Source organism: Lycium barbarum, chromosome 1, assembly GCF_019175385.1.
Source record: "Lycium barbarum isolate Lr01 chromosome 1, ASM1917538v2, whole genome shotgun sequence".
NCBI lineage: Eukaryota > Viridiplantae > Streptophyta > Magnoliopsida > Solanales > Solanaceae > Lycium > Lycium barbarum.
In genome coordinates, this window is record NC_083337.1 from 18319240 (window position 1) to 18340473 (window position 21234).

Sequence of the window (21234 nt, forward strand, 5' to 3'; positions counted from 1 at the left end):
AAGCTGTTTTCAGCTTATAAGTTGCTTTAGATAAGCTAAGTCAAATGGGCCCAATTATTTTTTTGAGCTTATTTTAAGCACAAAATGACTTTAAGCTGGCCAACCAAACACTCAAAAAACTAAAAACAGCTTATAAGCAACTTATAAGTCAATCCAAACGGGCTCTATATTCTAAAAGTTGGAAATACCCAACATCTTTTGACTTACTTTTGTACTTTTTCTTTTTGCCTAAAAGTAAGTGCTTAAAAGCGTTTTTTATCTTTTTCAAACATCACAAGTAAAAAAAAGCTTAAAAGTCAATAAGAACTTAAAACAAGCTAATCCAAACACCCTCTAAACCAAAGCCCCGAAAACAGGTTTACCCAAAGTTGTGATACAAAAATGCTCATTACAGAAACATCATGAATGGTCTGCTATAAGACATATTTCCAGTCTTGCTCTGAGATTGGCCAAAAATGTCTTTCTTTACTAGAATTCAATATTCACAACCACTTATGATGTCTCTATCCTTCGTTGTCGCACTACAGAAGCAATCCGTCCAAGATGGCAATGCACATAATTGATGAAATTTAATCAGCACCTGTTGTACACCCCTAAATGGAAACTGCGCCTCGATTAGACATTAGTAGTCTTTCACCCTTTTAAAGTGAACTTTTCTGAAAGAGGCAACTCATGAGAGCAACAGTTTGAGGTTGAGCTTGTCAGCATATAGACGAAAATTTTAATTCATTCAACTGATAACAGATCCCTGGATATCAAAATAAACATGCTCCGGTATGGATAACATTTACAGCATTGATAACACGCTTAAAGGAGGCGAATCCTAATATTCACATTCACCTTTAGAAGAAAAAGCGTTCAGAAAAGGAAGTAGATAGAGTTCCAGATGTTGGTTAAGTTGTAGTCCTACACTTTACATGCTTGGGCGAGGAAAACTAGTTAGCTGCCGGACTTTTGATGTTTCTCCAAAGAGCTAGGAGCCTGTTTCTCAGCCTCGTGTTCTTGAACACCCTTCTTTGGTCTAAAGATCGACTCTTTGAGAGAATGTTCTGCTGACTGTATTGCATTTTTAATCTGACATTTCAAAAGCAAAACAACACATCAGGAAGTGCTTATTCCAGAGAACTAATATGCAATATATGAAGTAAATCCTTGAAAGGTTACTTGATAATAACTCTCAGAAAAGAGAGTAACTTCACTCCTACAGGAAATGACATTTCTAATACACTATGCTAGTATTTCCCAATGTAGCAGCAACTCAAAGTGATCTTCTCTACCTCACACAAGGTAGGGATAAGGTTTGCGTACACGCCACCCTCCCCAGACCCCAATTGTGGTTTGAATGAGGTTTGCAAGATCTTTTACAGTGTCTTTGGAAGTATTAAAGGCTTCCTTAAAACCTAACAAACCAACCAACCACGTGACAACTGACACCTAAGGGGATCCTACTGATGTCCAAATGATGACTGCACTAGGGTAGGGAAAGAGACTCCACACTACAGTGTCAATTACCCAAAACTATAAAAGCATGGGATTGTAGGAAAGGATATAGATAGTCCAACAGAGCATGAGGAATATTACCAGCACTGAATACAGATGACATATCCATTAAACTGCAACCTACCAAACCCTCAAATGCTTGATAATAAGAAGTCTGTTACAAGACTCAAAGACACTTCCATTTTACTAATTAAACCGCCAAGCTAGTTCAGGCAAAAAAAGAAATATGAATCTTTTTTGTGGGCTCTATAAGAACCAATAAGGAAAATCTCAAACCTCAGAAGTGAGTGCGAAAAAACATGAAGTTGAGATGTTATGCATGCTACGTAATGCTTAGCCAACTATAACCACCATGAGTTTTATAGCTCCAATGGTCAAACACAAAGTTCGGACACAAGTCTTACAAACATTACTTCTGCGGATGTGAAAAAGAGGCCAGCTAATTTCTTGCTGACAAGACACAAGGAAAAAACAAGTCTGCCTTTAGTCTTTACTACTACTTCCAAACATTCAATTTCCACAGAGCATGTGAGTACACCAAGAACTACTACCCAGCGCAGACTAAGGGTGTGTTTGGTAAGAATGGAGAAAATTTTCCATGGAAAATGTTTTCTTGGAAAACAAGTGGGTTTCTTACTTTATTTCTAGTGTTCAGTAAGTAAGCAAAAAGATGTTGTCCCAAGAGCATTTATATGTAATCTAACAAACACTATTGCGTGGGGATGGGGTGACCAACAAACATGGAAAAATTGAAAATGTTTTCCTCCATACTAAACACACCCTAAAAAGTCACTTTATGAGAAATAGACTTCCAACTGCAAAGCCCCACTTCTCCTAACAGGGTTCCATGCATCTGTGCGTAAACAGACTCGAGTATGGGTACTGACAACTGAGTAGTGGGTACAAGTAAAAAAGGTGCATATGGTTGTTGGAGATGGATAGGGGACAACTCCATCAAAACAAAAGATGAAAGGTTCAGATAGTTTAGAATGAAAAAGTATCTGAGTTATAAGACATATCCTATAAAGGACTTTGAGCCATTGCTAGTTCAGTTCTGTTAAATGTATAATTCAATTTTCTAACTTGAAAATCCATAAAGCACTAGAGTATCTTCAATTCTTCATAGACAGATGCAGTTATCTAAAATGCAGGGATTCAAGATGAATCCGAGGTTTTAGAACTGAGCAGGAGCTTTGACAGAGAAAGCTCGAGTTATTCAGTTTAGGTTTTAATGGAGGATAAGAGATGAAGATAGAGATAGAAGTAGAGACCTGTATTATATTTCAATTGATGATTGTAATCTGTTATTGTACAATGATTTATAGAGAATTCTAAAAGAGTCAAGCACATAACTGCCCCTAACTACTTCAACAGATTGTAACTAACATAACAACACTAATTCGTGTATCAGTACTTCCCCCCCTAAAGACACCCTTGTCCTCAAGGGTGTGAAAATAGTGAATTAAATCCTCCCAGATCAAATGAAATTGAGCTAAATCAGATGGAAACTTGTGCTGAACAAGATGCTCATGCCTAGATTTTGTTATATCATCAATCTTATCTTCATAATCTGCTGGCACAGTTCTGTTAATGCTCCCCGAAGTAACTGTTATTTCAATTCTATAACCAAGCATCCCATAGTTTCCAGCAACGTCAAAATCCACCATTGGCTTAACTGACTTGGTGTTACTCTCATAGTTAGCAATCAAGATACCTTCAATGTTGAAAGTATTTTGCCTCTTGGCCATAATGCAAACGGCACTAACCTTCCCTTCTACATTGGCAGGAGCACTATTAAACACACAAGAGAGAGCTATGAATGTCTTTTTAATCTCCATGTCATGTTCATCAAGTTCCATTTTCTTGCTTTCACCTACAACCACTTCTTTATGAATCTTTCCTTCAAGTGATCCAACTGCAAATGCTTCACACTAGTCTAACTCCACTTTCTCTAGCTTTTCTCTCATTCCAATGAAGGAGTTCTCACCATCTCGACTGCTTTTTATTTCCTCCACACTCATAACTGGTAAAGGAATCATATTAACTACTCTATCAAGATTAAATTCATTTCCACCAATTCCACGTGTCTGTTCCAAGCTACTGACTACCAAAGTTTTTTATTCTGCCCGGAAGATGTTGAACTTGTCTTTTCAAGTGAAGGGGAAGAAGACTGTAACAGTAGAAACTGAGAGCATCCATTTCCCTTGAGATCACCCTTGTTCTCAAGGGTCAAATATGAACTAGAGATTTGATAATTGACTGCTTCTAATTGTGCAGCGATGTCACAGTTTACAAAGTACATCACATGGTCATACATTCTCATCTTCAACATTATTGCTTTCTTGTTCCCAATCACACCCCGAGTTGCCAATGATTTCTCAATCTCTTCACATGGGCATGTCTTCTTCTCACTCTCCAATTTTAACCATAAATCACAGGAGGTCATGATGTGGGAGAGATTTGTATCAGAACGAGCTTGCCATGAGAGCACTTCCTTCCAAGCAGCTCTTGAATAAACATCACAAGTTCTGATGTTACATGCATTTTTCACTCCCGGAAATCTAATTCAATCATATTGGAGTTCAAAGAATTGCTGCTGGTCTTTATTAATAACAAATCTTATCCAATTCCCATTTATTAATAACAAACTTATCCAATTCTCAATGTTTTACACCAACTCCTTTATACTTCCCCATATCATTATCCAAAATCCTATTCTCATATTCCAACATGAACCCATTACAAGAATTTACATTAAAATAACCATCCAGAATAGGGTACCAATAAGGCAAGGGTACATAAGCAGATATCATGTTATTCCTTGACATCCCATTTCTCTCAGGCATTTGATTGAGCATATAAGGAGCGACTACATCTCTTCCAAATTTAGAATATACTTTACCTTCATTTTCTGTAAAAAGTGTGGCAAGAAGCATGTCTTCAAGAAGTTCTGGTTCTGTTGAAGCATCTGGATCCAGAAAAGAACTTTCAACATATTCATCACATTGTGGCTGAGATTGTTCCCCCAATTGTTGCTTCAAGATCCATCTACCCATTAATTCCAGTGCACATTTCAAGCCTTCTTCCACATTTTTGAGTTTAATTTCAATGTTTACGAAATGATTTTGAAAAGTTGACATTCTTCTACAGTCCAAGAACTGTAAGGCTCTGATACCAATGTTATCTAAAATGCAGGAATTCAAGATGAATCCGAGGTTTTAGAACTGAGCAGGAGCTTTGACAGAGAAAGCTCTGAGTTATTCAGTTTAGGTTTTAATGGAGGATAAGAGATGATTGTAATCTGTTATTGTACAATGATTTAGAGAGAATTGGAAAAGGGTCAAGCTCATAACTGCCTCTAACTACTTCAACAGAACGTAACTAACATAAGAACACTAATTCATTTATCAATGCATAGAGTAGGGTATTTTCTTAAGTACAAGTGTCAAGCTTTTCATCCCAAAGGAAGTTGCAATTGTCAAGCTACTTATAGTTACCTCAATCAAATTGCTATTACAGGTTCTCAAATTTGTTAAATTCATTTCAATTGCATGCAGTCCTCTTACATCCAAAGACCATATTTGTTTTAGTTATGTTAGTCTGTTTCCATCTTAAGCTTTCTAAGAGTTCTTTGGCCATGTCAGAAAGACATACTAGTAGAAAATAGAGATAACTTGTCATTAAGAGAAAAAAAATAGAGATAACTTGCAGTAATTTTAATTTTGTATAACATTGGACAGATAAGCTTAAATGGAACGACATGACCAGTAAGGACTCATATATCCACCCCAACTTGCTTAGGATTGAGGCATAGTTGTTGTTGTACTACTCCAATATTCTAATTACCAAAGTTTCTCCAATATTCTAATTACCAAAGTTTCTACAGCATGTTCCAGAATAAATCAATCTATTTGCTCACTCCTAGGTTTTTCGACTCTAATATGCTAATTAAGAAACCAATAAGAAAAGGGAATTTCGACGGCGAGTGTGTAACAACCCATCAATTTTTAGAAGAGTTTTGCGCTATAACCGTAACTAAGGTTATTCAATTGACAGGTAATTATGGAATATATTTATTTAATGTGTGTGAATATATTTTATTCGTAGGAATAATATTTGCACACATATAGGATAAAGTTGGTGAATAATGTAATTGACTAAGGGTGTGTTCGGTATGGAGGAATTCTAATTTTCTCAGGTTCGCTTGGTCAGAATTTTTGAAAAACATTTTTTTTAGGAAAATAAGTTCCTTAAAAATGAGGAAAATGACTTCCCCAATGGAAATAGAGAAAACAAGTAACACAAGCAGCATTCCACATTGATTGTCTCCTCCCTACTCTCAAACGCACCTCATCTTCATCCCACCACACCCCGCTGCCTGCCTACCCCGCCCACCACCCAACCCCATAGCATTTGTTTAGATTACATACAAATGCTTTTAGGATAATATTTTTTGCTTGCGCACCGAACACAAGAAAATAAGAAACCCACTTATATTCCTTCCAAGAAACCATTTTCCTTAATCCCGAGCACACCCTAAGTGGGTTAATTTTTACCTTGTACATAATGGTTGGGTAAAATAGTTATTTTGGACACTTAATTTAGTCAGTGGTAAATGGGCGAAGTCCACAATTCATTCAATACCCTATAACACATGGTCCATGTATAAGAATGAATTTAAGTGGGTAAGATTTGACATGTTAAAGGATAACATCAAAAGTTTCAAGCAAAGAATTTCAGGACACGAAATTGCGTCGACTTAGAGCTTCGAAGAGGAGATGCTTAACTAAGCTTTGTTATATTATTGACTTGATTTATTCATATTATTATCTTTCTAATAATGTGGTGGTGGAATGAAATTAGATTCCAAGGGACCATTTACACGGGGTGCCAGTTCCTATGTCTATTAGAATTAGGTGAGAATTTGTGGATCAATATTACAAAATGATATGAGGTGTCAATGATAATGTTATGATGAGCTAATCATTAGGCAATAATGATGAATGGTTAATGGGTTCCTACGTAATTGCTAGGTTTAAAGTTACTGTTTTTGTAACTTAGCTTCAGGTTTCGAGATTTCTCCCATGATTATCATGATGCAATAACAATTTTGATATATGTAATTGAATACAATGGGTTGTATTTACACCTTAGAATTCATGGTATTTGAGATGTGGAAAGTGAGATTTTAATCCTAAGTTAAGAATTTGAATAATTGAAGATTTGATCAATTAATTGGTAGCGAGACTGAAACTTGAATGTATATTCAAACTTGTTGGCTTTTTGGACATGTGGGGGGTTTCGTCCATATTGCGGGTTGACTTTGAGTTTGTCCGGAATGCTAATCTTTGAAAAGTGATTTTTTAAGTGCAATTGACCGTCCCGAACCTGTTTTTGCGTAGATTGGGTTACTTTGGAGGACTAAGGATACTATTTTGGACATTTTGAGCTTATCCGATCGTATATCCAGGTGAGGGAAGATTTGTGTGCCGCTCTTCTGACCTTGGCCTTTGCTTGCTAATCTGTTTTCGACTATTTGGCGCATGTGTGCTCGACAAACTTGTTAATATGGTAATTCATTTCCTCTTCTGGTAAAGTTGCTGCCATGTGACCTGAAGGTCACAGGTTCAAGCCGTGAAAACAACCTCTTGCAGAAATGCAAGGTAAGGCTACATACAATAGACTCTTGTGTCCGGTCATTCCCCGGACCCCGCACGTAGCGGGAGCTTAGTGCACCGGGCTGCCCCCTTTATGCCGTGATTTGAATATTACTCATATTGTATGATTGTTATGGCTTGTTATGGCTCTATAGCCTTATGATTGATGTATTTACTTGATTTCACCTGTTGTCCTTGGCAGTGTTATCAAAGGCGCGCTTAAGCCCTGAAGCGAGGCTCAAAACATGTTGAGCGCTTCGCCTCGCTTATGTGTGCTTCAGTGTCGTCATCAAGGCTCTAAGACATACTTTTCCTTGCCAATGAGCCTCTCTTGAGGAGGTGACACTAGATGATTGATATTTCACTTTATCTTAATATTTTTACAATTTCTTTGTCCATATATTTGTTATTCATGCTTATTATTATTAATCTTGGACTAAACATATATATATTTGTATTTTTGCACCATTGCGATTTTTTTCATTAAAGCCCTCGCTTTATATGCGCTTCGCGCTTAAAGCCCCAACTGACCTTAGAGCTTTTTTCGCGCTTTTCGCTTTTGATAACACTAGTCCTTGGGTGTATAAAATGGTTGGGCTAGAGTCACCCTCTACATCCCGATGAGACCCAGCATAAGGCATCCGACAAGAGTCACCCTTCGCAGCCGGAATGGTAAGACAGTTGGGCCAGAGTTACCCTTTTGCAATTTCGAGGTTTTATTGTTGTGTATTATAGTACTATGCCAGCTTGCATATAATCATCTCATCTTTCTTGACATAACTTCTATCCTCTTTTACACTCTGTATATTATTTCTGCTTGGCATATTAATATTCAGTTCACATTATATATATCCGCTGCTCCAAGTACGAGGTGGAGAACGGATCTAGACCACTTAATCTTTGTGACTAACCCTATCCGCTACACATACGGTGCTTTAGCTGACGCTTCGATTGAAGAGTAAGTCACCCGACACCGAGTCCTTACCAGCATTGAGGTGAGCCATCCATCGGATCCACGGAGCCCACCCGTCTACTATCTTTCTATCTCCTTAGGTTTAGTGCAGTTTACATACCCGACATCCTATACTTGTTCTGATATTTGTAGATGTTCCAGACTTAGTTTATTTTGGCTCTCGTTGGGTTTGTTGAGATATTTGCTCTTTCACTATTTGCATTGACTTCGTTATCTATGATATGGGTTATTTGAGAACTAGTGCAAGCAAAGGCCAAGCTCGGAAGAGCAGCACTCAAATCTTCCCTTACCATATGTAACTCAATTAAGCTCAAATGTCCAAAACGGTATCCTTAGGCCTCCAAAGCAACTCAATCTACACAAAAGTGGGTTCGGAATGGTCAATTACACTAAATAAACCACTTTTCAAAGATTAGCGTTCCAGACAAACTCAAAGTCAACACGCAATACGGACATCCTGAAACCCGACACATGTCCGGAAAGCCAACGTCTATGAAGTTTTAATCTACACTCAAACTCCAATGTTGCTACCAAATAATTGGTCAAATCTTCAATTAATCACAATCTTAACTTAGGATTAAAATTTCACTTTCCACATCTCAAATACCATGAATTTGAAGTTGTAAATATAACCCAATTCGCCTAATATTCAATTACATATACCCAATCTATGTTGCTCGGACTCTCCAAAAATATTGTCATACCGTGTCAGATCCTCCAAAATACACTACTTAAGGAAGATCCTACACGCACCCGTCCCCATTTTTGAAAAATCCGAGCAACATAGTACCCAATATATCAAAATTGTCGTTGCAACATGATAATCATAGGAGAAATCTCGAAACCTAAAGCTAAGTTACGAAAACAGTAACTTTAAGCCTAGCAGTTACATAGGAACCCATTAACCATACATGCATTCATCATTATTGCTTAATGATTAGCTTATCATAACATTATCATTAGTACCTCATATCATTTTGTCATACTGATCCACAAATTCTCACCTAATTCTAACAAGCATAGGAATCGGCACCTATGTAAACGGTCTCTTGGAATCTAATTTCATTCCACCACCACATTGTTAGAAAGATAATAATATGAATAAATCAACTCAATAATATAGCAAAGCATATATCCTGAAGGTTAGTTAAGCATCTCCTCTTAAATGAATTGTGGACTTGGCCCATTAACCTCCAACTAAATTTTTGTCCAAAATAACCTTTTTACTCAACCATTATGTATGCGGTTAAAATTGACCCACTTGGTCAATTACATTATTCACCAACTTATACCTTATATATGTGCAAATAATATTCCTACGAATAAAATATTCACACACATGAAATAAATATATTCCAATAATTACCCGTCAGTTGAATAATTGTAGTCACGGTCAGAGCCCAAAATTATTCCAAAATGGATGGGTTGTTACAAAGAGCAGGTAATAATTCCAAAGATCCCCAAAAAACGTCAGGACCAATCGAAACCAGTAAGGCTAAATTCTTCACAAGCAGGAAACTTTATGTAAGAGAAGGCATCTTATTCAGAGACATATGTGGCTATTAACGGTAGATAATTTTAATCTCCACAGAGTGGGCTTTTTATGTATCAACTCAAGCCAAATTGATCCATTATTTGTTCAAAGTCTTTGATTCCTAACACTCTGTTTGGATGGTTGTTACGTAATGTTTCATAATGTATGGTATTATATTGTACTGTACCGTATTATATTGTTTTGATGAATTGACTCTCGGGAAGCGAAAAGTGTCACATAAATTGGGACAGAGTAATTTCTTACATTCAAAAACAAAATATTGCTTTCACGATCAACTACTGACACACAAAATGACGAACTAAGAACCAAAAGGGTAAAATTCAAGATTAAAACAACAAGATGCAATTGAAGGAAAAATTCAAGGACGCAATTAGAAAAAAATTACCGGGTCACGAACATTTGGTTCAGGGCCATAATCAGCAGTAAGAAGGAAATAAGAAGCAGTAACAGTAGCCACCATCGTTGTCCTTCTAACGAGTTTATCAGTTCTGGAGTTCATTTTTCTTTGTGGATTTTGCACACTTAGTGAAACTATTGGGGCTAAAAAAAAGAAGAAGAGGAGAAAATGTTTGGTATGACAGAAAATGTTTTCCTATTCTCTCTTGTTTGGTTGTACTAAATATCTTGGAAAATATTTTCCAATGGAAACCATTTTCCTCAATACAGGAGAAAATGTTTTCCTTAAAAATTTGACGGTTTCCGAATCAATAAAAAAACACCAATACATCCCCCAACCCACCCCCCACACTATCCACCCCACCACCCCCTTTTCACCCCAGCCCCAAGCCCACCTCCACAACCCACCACCCCCATCCTACCACCCCCACTCCCACAGCCCCCCAACCCCACCCCACCCCACCAAAAACCGCACGTGTTTTGCTTTGAATATATGCAAATGCTCTTAAAATAATATTTTCCAACTTGCGTACCAAACACGAAAAAATATTATCTTCAAAACATTTACCGAGAAAATATTTTCCCGTCATACCAAACACACACTAAAAACACAATATTACTCCAGATCAACAACTCAGACATCAAAATGACGAACTAAGAGCCAAAAAGGTTAAATTCAAGATTAAAACATCAACATACCATTGAAGGACACAATTAGAAAAAATTACCGGGTCAAGAACATTGGGTTCAGGGCCATAATCAGCAGTAAGAAGGAAATAAGAAGCAGTTACAGTAGCCACCATTGTTGTTCTTCTAACGAGTTTATCAGTTCTAGGGTTCATCTTTCTGAGTTCTGGAGAGTGAAAGTATTGGGGGTAGAAAAAAGAAGAAAATGAAAGTAATGGAAGCGATTAGAAGAGTTAAGAAAGTATTTTGGGTATTACGGAATGTTCCCTTACTCTTTGCGAAATAACTTTGAGGCCCCACATAATTAGACTTCTTGCATTTTTCACTTGAAGAAAGGAATACAAGAAATTGTAACTACAGAAAGATCTCGTATAATGTCTTTCATGGGTCAAATTTGAAATCAAATAGATTTGCCCCTCAGTTAGTAGTTGGGGTTAACTATGCCCTCATCGTTACTAGTTGGGGGTCAAAGTTGCCCTAAACTATGCAAAAGGAAACAAGTTTGCTCTTATTTTTAAACAGTGAAAGCTAACCACCCAGAGTTGTCACTTGTCACATGCTTAAGTTTAACTTATTTAAATGGAGGGTATATCTGTAGATTTTGCATAGTGTGGGGGCAAATTTGAACCTTTCGCACAATTCAAAGGAAATTTGACCCTTCCCCCTAATTTTGAGTTTTTTTATTGTTCTTGTTCCTCCTTGCCCTTTTCACGCCAGTGCCCCTAACACCAATCACCCTCTCTCCTTACCACCATTGTCAACACCACTACCTCTACCACCATATTCTCTTTCACTTTCCTTTCTCTTTCTCTCTCCTCGTTACCCCACAACTACCTACATCACTAGGAGGGAATGCGTTAAACGACTTGAACATGCAATATATAATACTTCCACCGTTAAGGTATGTGAACCATTAGACTTGACATAAGTTTACGAAGAAAAAAAAGACTTTTGAAATTTATGGTCTAAAACAAGTCTTGGTTTGTGTGGATATAAATCATTTTTGTAAGGGTAAAATGGAATTTTAAAGTTAAGTAGTTTCCAATTAAGGAAATGTAACATTATTTCTGGAACAAACTAATAAAGAAAGAGTGTCACATATATTGGGACAAAAGGGATACTATTTTAATGCAGGTATACAGCCGCATATGGGACAAAGAAGGAAGAAAGTGTGATTGGCGGTAGAGATAGTGGCGTGGAGAGAGAAAATAGGAATAAAAAAAATATAAACTCAAAATTAGGGAGAAAGGTCAAATTTACCTCAGTTTTAAGAAGTTAAATTCCCTCCGTCATTAATTGCGTGACATGTGGATCACCGAGTGCTAAGCTTCTACCATTTAAAAATAAGGGTAAATTTGTTCCTTTTCGCATAGTTCAGGGGCAAATTTGACCCCTCATTAGTGATGACGAGGGCATAATTTGGCCCAACTATTAATGGAGGGAAGAACTGTTCCATTTCGCATAGTTCAGGGGCAATTTGACTCTTAGCCCTTCATTGTGCTAAGCTTGTGCCGTTTAAAAATAATACAACATGGTGGTGAATTTTCTCGCAAAATAGAACGAAGCAAGTTAGTGAATTATCAACAGGTCAAAACAATACTACAATTATCCTTGCCCCACGATGGCCGCCAAACTGTTTACCCTCAAATCAATACAGTTGAATTTGTTAACGTGACTCAAGGACACGCAGATTGAAATGACAATCAGATTGCTAATGCTAATGCTAAATTGCTCGTTGAACGTAATGAAGTTTAACGAGGGATAAAGGACAATAAGTAAGATGACAATATATAGATATTGAACTAGATTGAGCCTGATCTCCGACGTAGCTGCCCAACAACGTTGCCGGAAAAGAAAGAAATCACAGTGTCTCCAAGCTTGCTAGTTGCAGATTACACAGCCTGAAAGTAATATCTTGTGAATAAAGAAATTGTGATGATTTACAAATGAGGGATGAGAATCTATTTAAAGCTGAAATCCTCAGAAACGTTTTCTGCAAATTTCACCCCCATAATGATCCTCACTCTCAGGTTACTTCCCTTACGTGTTGGGTTGTGTAAGGCCTGGGAGAGATCCCAAATTCTTTGGGAACGGTTGAGCTCCTGACCTTAGCTTGACCGGCCATTGATTCGCTCCCAGTGTCATAATTCCGGAGCTAAACGGGTTACCGGGGTGGCCGCGGGCTTATTCAACCACGAGTTTGCTGCACCCTGTCTGATCTTACATGCTTTGCCAAGTGTCACCTTATGATTCGTTCACCCGTCTAAGTTAGTTTTTATCCCATACAAGCAGTGACGGAGCAAAAATTTTCACCAAAGGGTGTCAAAATATAAAGAAGTAAACATACCGAAAAGACAAGGGTAGTCAACATATAGTATATATCTTATATTTTTATCTAACTATGCAGTATAGATTTCCTGCGAAGGGGTGTCAATCGATACCCCTTTGCAAAGAGTGGCAGAAGTACTCAAACTCAAATAAAATAAAATTGTGCTATAGATCGAGAGAGGGGGTGGGATGCATATATAAGTGAACTTGCTACTATCTAACATGATTAAAGTTATATGGTGTATATCTTCTTAACATGTTTACAAGCTCAACAAGAAAGAAAAATTCCAGGCAAGAAATTTGATTAGAATAAGAGGGATTGTCTATTGATCATCAAAAGAAAAGGAAAAAACTTTATTTACTGATCAGAACACATAAACAATTTGGATTTTTTTTAGAAAAAAAAATCAATTGATCAACAATCCAATATATATATATATATATATTTTTTTAGGATTCTTGTGACTCTTCCTCATCAGGCTCCTTTTCTGGCTGCTCATCTGTTTTTTCCTTATTAGCAGCCTCTTCTTCTTCTTCAGGTACTTCAGTAGCTGCTGCTTGATCAGCATTCTTTTTGTTATTTGCAGCCTCAAGGACATGTTGATAAGTGCCTTTCTCCATAAAGAGTTGTGAAAAATGGTGCTTGCAATAGAGGATTCCATCAAGTGATGCATAAGTTGCATGTGTGAGTGGACACCCTCCATGAGCACACTTGAAACATGACTTGTGGAATGATTCTCCTTCCATTGTCACCTAACATAAATTTCAACATCCATTTTATCAATCATATATTTATTTTTTCCTTATAATTGTTGCACTAGCAGTGGTTTATGTAGAATTTTCGGTATGCAATGTCAACATTTGAAGAAATGAACAAATGAATAAATCACTGCAGTAACAAAGGGTGCCTTTTTCATATTTATACCAATATAGACATATCTAGTAAAAGGTATTCGACGAAGTGGTTTCTCATAACACCGCTTGGGGCAATGTGTATCTGCCCTGGGCAGTAGTGTGTTTGGTACGACGAAGGTGAGGAAATATTTTCTAGACAATGTCATTTTCTGGTGTTTGGTTACTCGAAAATATTACCCAAAGAAAACAGTTTTCTTCGAAAAGGGAAATATCACTTCCCTCACTTATGGCGGAATTCATTTTCTTTACAACTATTCTAATTTTTACAGTAATTAGATACTATTTGCTCCAACTAACACTTAAACATTATTATTAATCTTAAGTACTCAAGAATTTCATAAAAACTCTCTCATTGTTGTCATTATTATTATTATTATTATTATTATTATTATTATTATTAATCTTTAGTATATATTTTTGAAGGACAATTATTTTCACTCAACTAGGGGTGACAATTTTGGCCCAAGTCCAATTGACCCGCCCAGATTTTCATGGGTTTGGGCATGACATACAATTATGATGGGCTAAGTTTGGGCTAGCCCAACTTGACCCATTTATCCAAGGTAGCCCAAAGCAGTCCATTACTTTAGACCAAATTGACCCCATCATTATTGGGAAAATGACATAAACTACCTACTTAAGACTTTTTACTACAAAACATAACGTTATTTTTTCTTATTTACAAAACATAACACTACAAAATATAAGAATCTTCATTTTTCATTTTTTTGAATTATTTTTTAAATTTTTATTTTTTTTAAAAATATTATTATTTTTATGTTTTATTTTTTTAATTTGCTCAATGCTTTAAAAAATCAGTCAAAATTTTGTGTATGAAAAATTAAGGATGCATTGTGTCAAAATTTGAGTATAGCTTGAAAAAATAAATTTATAATTTGTTTTTAAAAAATATTGAAATTTTATTTGTTTAAAAGTTATGAATATTATAAAGAATTGAGTCAACATGGGCGGGTTGGGTTACGTCCCATTATTTAGCTCATTCTGGCCCAAATACTCTTTGGGCAGGGTTGGGTATTAGCCATCTATCTATTCAGCCCATCTTAATTAGTCCAACTTCAGCCCAAATGACCCATTTGCCACCCTTACACTCAACCAACAGATCATCAAAAAATATTTTCCAGAAAAAACGTCTTTCATAGAAAATGATTTCAGTCATTCCAAACACACTGTAACTAGTCAATGGGCTTTTTTTTTTTTTTTTTCTTTAAATTAATGAATTTAACCTTTTCAAGTGGATAGACAGTTTTGGTGCAAGCTGCGCATTTGTCTTGGGTTCCAGAGAACATGGCAGAGAGTTTGCTTGGAGTCCTTGTCTGCACAAAAATTTGCAGTGAGGTTTTCTTTTTTCAAGGAAACATAAAATAAAAATGCTTGCATTTACAATTTTATTGTAGAATCAAAATTAATTTAAACGGACTCAATTACAAGCAGAACGTACCAGTGCATTTTCCTTGTCAGGCTTACCTGCTGAAATGTTAAATTACAAGGAAATTAATGATGAATAAATTGATTGGTAAAGAAGCTTAATAAAGTATTATATAAGTTATAGGAAATGGATATTGTCTCACAATTCTGAAAGTTCTTGCTAAAATTTCCAGATTCCTTAAAAAGCTGTTCGAAATGAGTCTTGCAATAGAGGACTCCATCCATGGAGGAGTAGTTGCTCATCTACATATAACGTTATTATTAAATATCAGATTATTCCAGGTGACAACAATAAAACGAAAAAACGGAAAAAAAAAACACAAAACATAACAAGGGTGATGTTGATCTCATGATCAATTGAGCAACCATTTGAATTCTTTAGCATAAGCCTGAATAAACGAGAAGGCTTGAGGTAGATTGACAAACATTATACAACTAATCAATTTGTGATGAATCCTCACAATAAAAATATGTGACGCTTTTAAATGGAGCGACATAGATAGTGAAGATTCATATAACCAATTCTGGCAAGTTGCCTGAAATTGAGGCATAGTATTTATTGTTGTTATTTTGAGGTGAGAAAGATGGATTCCTTGAGAACTTTGACTAGGAGGATTGAGGTAGATTGGCGAACATTATAAAAATAGTCAATTTGCGATGAGTCCTCACAATAAAAAATAGGTAACACTTTTAAATGATGTGACATAACTATGGAAGATTCATATAAGCAATTCTCATAAGTTGCCTGAAATTGAGGCGTAGTATTTCTTCTTGTTATTTTGAGGAGGAGGAAGGATACCTTGGTGACTTAGACTGAGAGAGAAGGTAAAATAAAGAGGAAAAGAAAGAAGTCTTTGAGATGAAAGGACAAATTTCTTAAAAAGTGGACGTGGAGTGTTGCAACTAGAACAACAACAATAATAATAACCACACCTTGGTTCCAAGTAAATTACGCCCCAGTATTATAAATTATCACTTTCCATGTCGCAACAAGAACAAATTAAAAGAAATGAAAGGAACAAAAAATAAAAGGTAAAAAAGATGCACCAACCACAAGAGTGCCTTTGCAATGGGTGCATTTGAAGCAAGCTTTATGATAAGTTACTCCATCAGCAGACAACAAATCAACAAAATAAACAGTTTTATCACAAGCTTTGCATTTATCCAGTGTTCCTGTGAATGCCATTGTTCTCTATATTTTTTTTCTCTTTATTTTTGTTGAAAGCCTGAAATCCAATCTCAATAACTTTTTTTTCAGAGTTAGAAATGGCAGAGAAAAAATTCAACAAGAAAGCTCTTCTGCCTTCTTTAATATCTAACTTCTTGGTTATTGAGATTAAACAAACAACAAAGAAAGTTAACCCCGTGTTTCCACCAGTAATAGAAAAATCATTAACCTTTCTTGTGGAAAATAATTAGTTGAGTTATGCTATTACAACCGATAAATTTAGGACACGTGATAGGGAGATCCAAATATTAGGAGGTACACTTTGCCGCTCATTCTCTTGAATTTGAGTGAAATTAGGCCCTTCTTTGAATCTTTCCCTTTATTACAAGATTGTAATTTAATCCATTCTAGGTAGTTAAGTTAGTTCAAACTTGGCATTTTCCTGTCTTTTTGTAGAAAAAACAAAACAGAAGGGCTAAAATGTCGTATTTCTAAAAATTATGAGCCCGTTTGGCTTAGTTTGAAAAAGAAAAGGAAAAATTATGCGACGTGACAAACATTTAGATTGTATATACGATGCGTAGCTATAGTTTCAAAAATTACGAAACGTAATTACATTTTGCCTTTTGTAGCAAATACACAATACACACGCATAACTGTATGCGTTGATACAATTCTTTCACACGATTTCAGTTGATACATTATGCACTGATACAGTTGATACCCATCGCCTAATACAGCTCTCCTGCCTGATACAACAATTGTAGCTACGTTTCATAAATACACAAACTATAGCTAAGTTTCGTAATTACACTCTAAACTATAGCTGTTTATGAAATTTTCTAAAAAACGAAGCATCCAAAACTAAGATCGGCTTTCAAAAGTTACCAATATGGATTAGACACATGTTCAATAAACTGGGGTAACGAACACAAACCTTCCGGAAAAAAATAGACTGAACACCTTGATTTATTGGCTTGTCCAACCTAGCAACATTCATGAGTTGTTAGTTCAACTGTCTAGCATTATTGATTGTCAGACATAGAAATTAGTTCAATTTCACCATTTGAGTACACAATACATGTTTAAAAGTAGAAAGTAGAGGCATTTGACAAAGAATATTAGGGAGAAACAGTAGGTAGCGACCTCTTTTATTAATTTCTTCCTAATTTTCCCATATGGGATAAACCCATGAGTCCAACAACGGATCATAAAGTACTGGTCTTACAAAAAGCCATAAAAGAAAAGATCGAAGAGAACAAAACGCACGTACTAATTATTACAGCGATACCTTCTTTAACGACTTTTTTACATTGTGATATTCACTCTTATTCCTTTTCTCCGAGTTGAGGCCATAACTCAGGATTTGGACATATAAGGAATTCCAATTACATGCAAGTTGGCTTTCTTCCTTACTGTCTCTCCAAAAGCCTCTGTCATGTCAAGGTTGTTTGGTTCAATACCGTTCGGGAGTTTCCAATCAAAATGGAATAAAAGCTGAGCAAGTGGAAGTTCAAGATTTGATATCCCAAACAAAATTCCTGGACATGCCCTTCTACCAGCACCAAAAGGTATAAACTCAAAGTTATTCCCTTTGAAATCAAGTGTCGAATTTCGGTGTCTTTCTGGTTCAAAGCATTCAGCATTTTCCCAATACTTGGGATCCCTGCATATTGCCCATGCATTAACCATTAACCTTGTATTGGCTTGTATCTCATATCCACCAAGTTCACATCTTTGTCTAGCTACTCTTGGTACTAACAAAGGCACGGGCGCATGCAATCTCAGTGTTTCTTTGATAACCAATCTCAAGTAGTCAAGTTGTTGCACCTCAGACTCTGAGATTATACTTTTTCCTTTGAATGCTCGTCTGACCTCGGCTTGCGCCTGCTGCATTACCTGTGGATTCTTCATCAGTTCTGCCATTGCCCACTCTAAGGCTGTCGATGAAGTATCAGTCCCCGCAATAAATGTTTCCTGAGAATGCAATTATAGTTAATACTCTATCTGGTCCATATAATAGTTTTGTAAGGTTTTTGCATACTAATAATGACAGTGTTTGTGTAAACTATACTTTGTCTCGCCTTGAATTTCTAACGTAATCAGCATTCCACTAATTGGAACAGGAAGGGCTTATATGAGAAGAAGTATAATAAACGATTTCTTGTTTTCCTAAAACGACAAATATTTTGAAACAAATTCAGTTTGCCAAAAAATTTCAGCCTGCAATCCCTTGAAACAGAATACTTGAATGACATATATACAATAGCTAGAATGAAGTATAACCTTTGTAGCTTGTAGATGAATGAATTAGAAATAAATAAGTTGTAGCAATATAATTATTCTTCACTGGTCAAGCTGCTTGATGTATTAGATCTGTTCGGGCTTTAATATTTCTTAAGGACTTAAACTTATAAACACTGGCAAGGGCAGCCCGGTGCACTAAGCTCCCGCTATGTGCGGGGTCCGGGGAAGGGACGGACCACAAGGGTCTATTGTACGCAGCCTTATCTTGCATTTCTGCAAGAGACTGCACGGCTCGAACTTATAAACTTATAAACACTATCCATATATTTTATCCTATTCTAACAAGCAAGTTAACTTTTTTTAGGTTACTAATCTCACTTTATATTTATTATTACCTATAATTATATTTTAGATGACCTTATAGTGTAAAAAGCTTTTTTGCACTATCAGTAGATAGAAGTTAAACTCGATTTCTAAGCTTTTTAAAGCATTAAATTTCTAATCTTAAGGTTTAGCTATATTCAGGTTACTCTTTTAAAAGTTGGAACCCTGTTTCTATTTTCTTCTTTACCTTTTAACATAATTTTTCTTTTGCAATTTGTTGTAGGAACATACCAAAATGACAGCTTTGATTGTGTCAGTTGTAATAGGAACTTCAAGGTCACCACTTTCTTGAACTCTCAATAGTACATCCACAAGATCTTCCTTGTGCATTTTGTCCTTACCACTGATTGTTCTCCTTGCAACTTTATGCTCTTGGAGAACGCTTTCTAAAATTTCGTCGATTTGGTGATGTATTTTCAACATTGCAGCCTTTGCTCCAGTTAAAGGATGGAGAAATTTGAGTGAAGGAAATGTGTCTGGCAAGTCAAATCCGCCTGCCAGATCGACAATTTTCCTCAAGGTAGCGATAAATTCATCTTGGCTCTCGAGTTTCCTACCGAATGCAGCCCTGGATATAATGTTGTTCGTCAGCGTAAATATCATCTGGCTGAGATTGATGGTAGTACCTGTTGGGATCAAAATAGTAGGGCATCATGCGGAAGCTAACAATCTCAAATCCTGAATGACGATAAATCAGAAACAAAGAAAGGTATTCTAAAAGAGGCATAATACCTTAGTATAGTTTGGTCAATTAAGCTATGCTCTCCCCGTAAACGTGACTCTTGTAATGACTACATTGTGGATGTATTGTGTTATTGCTTGAAGGAAATATTCTCAATTTTTAGAAGTCTATAGCTTTTTTCTTCTAAGAAAAAGGTTTAGTTTTCCTTATTAAAGTAAAAGATAATTATGGTAAAATCCAAATGAGATATGAGATTCAGGGCAAATGCTAACAGTACCAGCAGGATTCGATGAAATCATTTTGATGAGATCTTCGACTTCCTCTTGTCTTATCGACTCAAAGGACTGTACGCGTTTGACATTAAGGAGCTCTGCTACACAAATTTTTCTAAGTTGTCTCCAATGATCACCATAAGGAGAGAATGTAATCTGAGTGCTATTGTATCCAATTATATCTGCAACAAGAATTTTCGGCCTATCTGCAAAAACAAGATCATGTGTCTTCATAACTTCTTTCGCCGCTTCAGCTGAGGATACAATAACAGTAGGAACTTCACCAAATCTTAGGTGCATTATCGGTCCGTATTCTTTAGCCATGTCTCTCAAAGTATGATGAGGCAATGATCCCATTAACTGGTGTAAGTTCCCAACAAGAGGAAGTTTTCGTGGGCCGGGGGGCAAATTTGGCCCTTTTCCTTTCTTGGATTCTCTCAGAAGCTTAATAGCTATGACTAGAAAGAGTAGAAAGCTGAGAAGTATAGAGAACTGGGAGAATGGAAGCTCCATTTCAGTGAGATTTAGTTAGGTGAATGCAAGTATGACAATGTTAACTTTTATAGAAGAGTTTCAAGAATTAAATAATATCTCAATTTCTTGTTCTCTAATGCAAAGTTGTTCCTGTATACTGCTTTCTTTTAGTCAGCATTGGAACGGTTTCTGCCTGATGAGGATATCAAATTGATCAATCACTAATCAGTTTTGGGATTTACCTCCTTAAATCTTAAAATATATATATCTTCATGTGAGATTATTTCGATTTAGACCAATCATGCATATATCTTTTAGTCATGCATTAATAGACAGGATAGGATAAATTTAACTATGTCTAGATGAGTGTTGCATTGTTGTTTCTAAATAGGAGGATTGCGGTAGGTTGTTGAATTGACATAAAATAAACCATGATGATAAGATATGATATCTTAGGATAATTTATGATTTATCAATTGATTTTTGTGTGTGTGTGTGGGGGGTGGGGGGGGGGGGGGGGGAGGGGGCATACGTAGCCTCTCTTTCTCTT

General features: G+C 36.2%; 3 protein-coding genes across 5 annotated transcripts; all 3 read right to left on the reverse strand.

Moving 5' to 3' along the window:
* Window positions 1-318: 318 nt before the first annotated feature.
* LOC132632908 (uncharacterized) lies at window positions 319-11025 on the reverse strand. Of its 2 annotated transcripts, none has more exons than XM_060349054.1 (2): window positions 10810-11025; window positions 319-1074 (listed from the first exon to the last, which is right to left on the reverse strand). In XM_060349054.1, exons 1-2 carry the CDS (start codon window positions 10921-10923, stop codon window positions 940-942), a joined length of 249 nt encoding a protein of 82 aa, XP_060205037.1. In that variant the 5' UTR covers window positions 10924-11025; the 3' UTR covers window positions 319-939. The 2 variants fall into 2 exon arrangements, with proteins under 2 accessions (XP_060205037.1, XP_060205047.1); XM_060349064.1 differs by lacking the exon at window positions 10810-11025 and adding an exon at window positions 10071-10387.
* Window positions 11026-13311: 2286 nt separating this feature from the next.
* On the reverse strand, window positions 13312-16828 carry LOC132632482 (LIM domain-containing protein PLIM2b-like). Of its 2 annotated transcripts, none has more exons than XM_060348556.1 (5): window positions 16509-16828; window positions 15601-15700; window positions 15471-15496; window positions 15256-15345; window positions 13312-13849 (listed from the first exon to the last, which is right to left on the reverse strand). In XM_060348556.1, exons 1-5 carry the CDS (start codon window positions 16641-16643, stop codon window positions 13547-13549), a joined length of 654 nt encoding a protein of 217 aa, XP_060204539.1. In that variant the 5' UTR covers window positions 16644-16828; the 3' UTR covers window positions 13312-13546. The 2 variants fall into 2 exon arrangements, with proteins under 2 accessions (XP_060204539.1, XP_060204459.1); XM_060348476.1 differs by having other exon boundaries at window positions 13316-13849; window positions 15471-15499.
* A 933-nt stretch (window positions 16829-17761) lies between these two features.
* LOC132632629 (desmethyl-deoxy-podophyllotoxin synthase-like) lies at window positions 17762-20847 on the reverse strand. Its single transcript, XM_060348667.1, has 3 exons — window positions 20216-20847; window positions 19488-19882; window positions 17762-18602 (listed from the first exon to the last, which is right to left on the reverse strand). The coding sequence occupies exons 1-3, from the start codon at window positions 20721-20723 to the stop codon at window positions 17985-17987; spliced, it is 1521 nt and encodes a 506-aa protein (XP_060204650.1). The 5' UTR covers window positions 20724-20847; the 3' UTR covers window positions 17762-17984.
* Window positions 20848-21234: the final 387 nt, after the last annotated feature.

Excerpts from the sequence above, each read along its gene's own strand:
- LOC132632908 (XM_060349054.1), bottom strand. The coding sequence starts at position 10,923 with ATGAACCCTAGAACTGATAAACTCGTTAGAAGAACAACAATGGTGGCT. Across the intron at positions 1,075-10,809 it reads AACCCAATGTTCTTGACCCG|ATTAAAAATGCAATACAGTC; the intron begins GTAATTTTTTCT and ends TTGAAATGTCAG.
- LOC132632482 (XM_060348476.1), bottom strand. The coding sequence starts at position 16,643 with ATGGCATTCACAGGAACACTGGATAAATGCAAAGCTTGTGATAAAACT. Across the intron at positions 15,701-16,508 it reads ATTGCAAAGGCACTCTTGTG|ATGAGCAACTACTCCTCCAT; the intron begins GTTGGTGCATCT and ends CGTTATATGTAG. Across the intron at positions 15,500-15,600 it reads TAGCAAGAACTTTCAGAATT|CAGGTAAGCCTGACAAGGAA; the intron begins GTGAGACAATAT and ends TTAACATTTCAG.
- LOC132632629 (XM_060348667.1), bottom strand. The coding sequence starts at position 20,723 with ATGGAGCTTCCATTCTCCCAGTTCTCTATACTTCTCAGCTTTCTACTC. Across the intron at positions 19,883-20,215 it reads GATTTCATCGAATCCTGCTG|GTACTACCATCAATCTCAGC; the intron begins GTACTGTTAGCA and ends TGATCCCAACAG. Across the intron at positions 18,603-19,487 it reads CAATCAAAGCTGTCATTTTG|GAAACATTTATTGCGGGGAC; the intron begins GTATGTTCCTAC and ends TTGCATTCTCAG.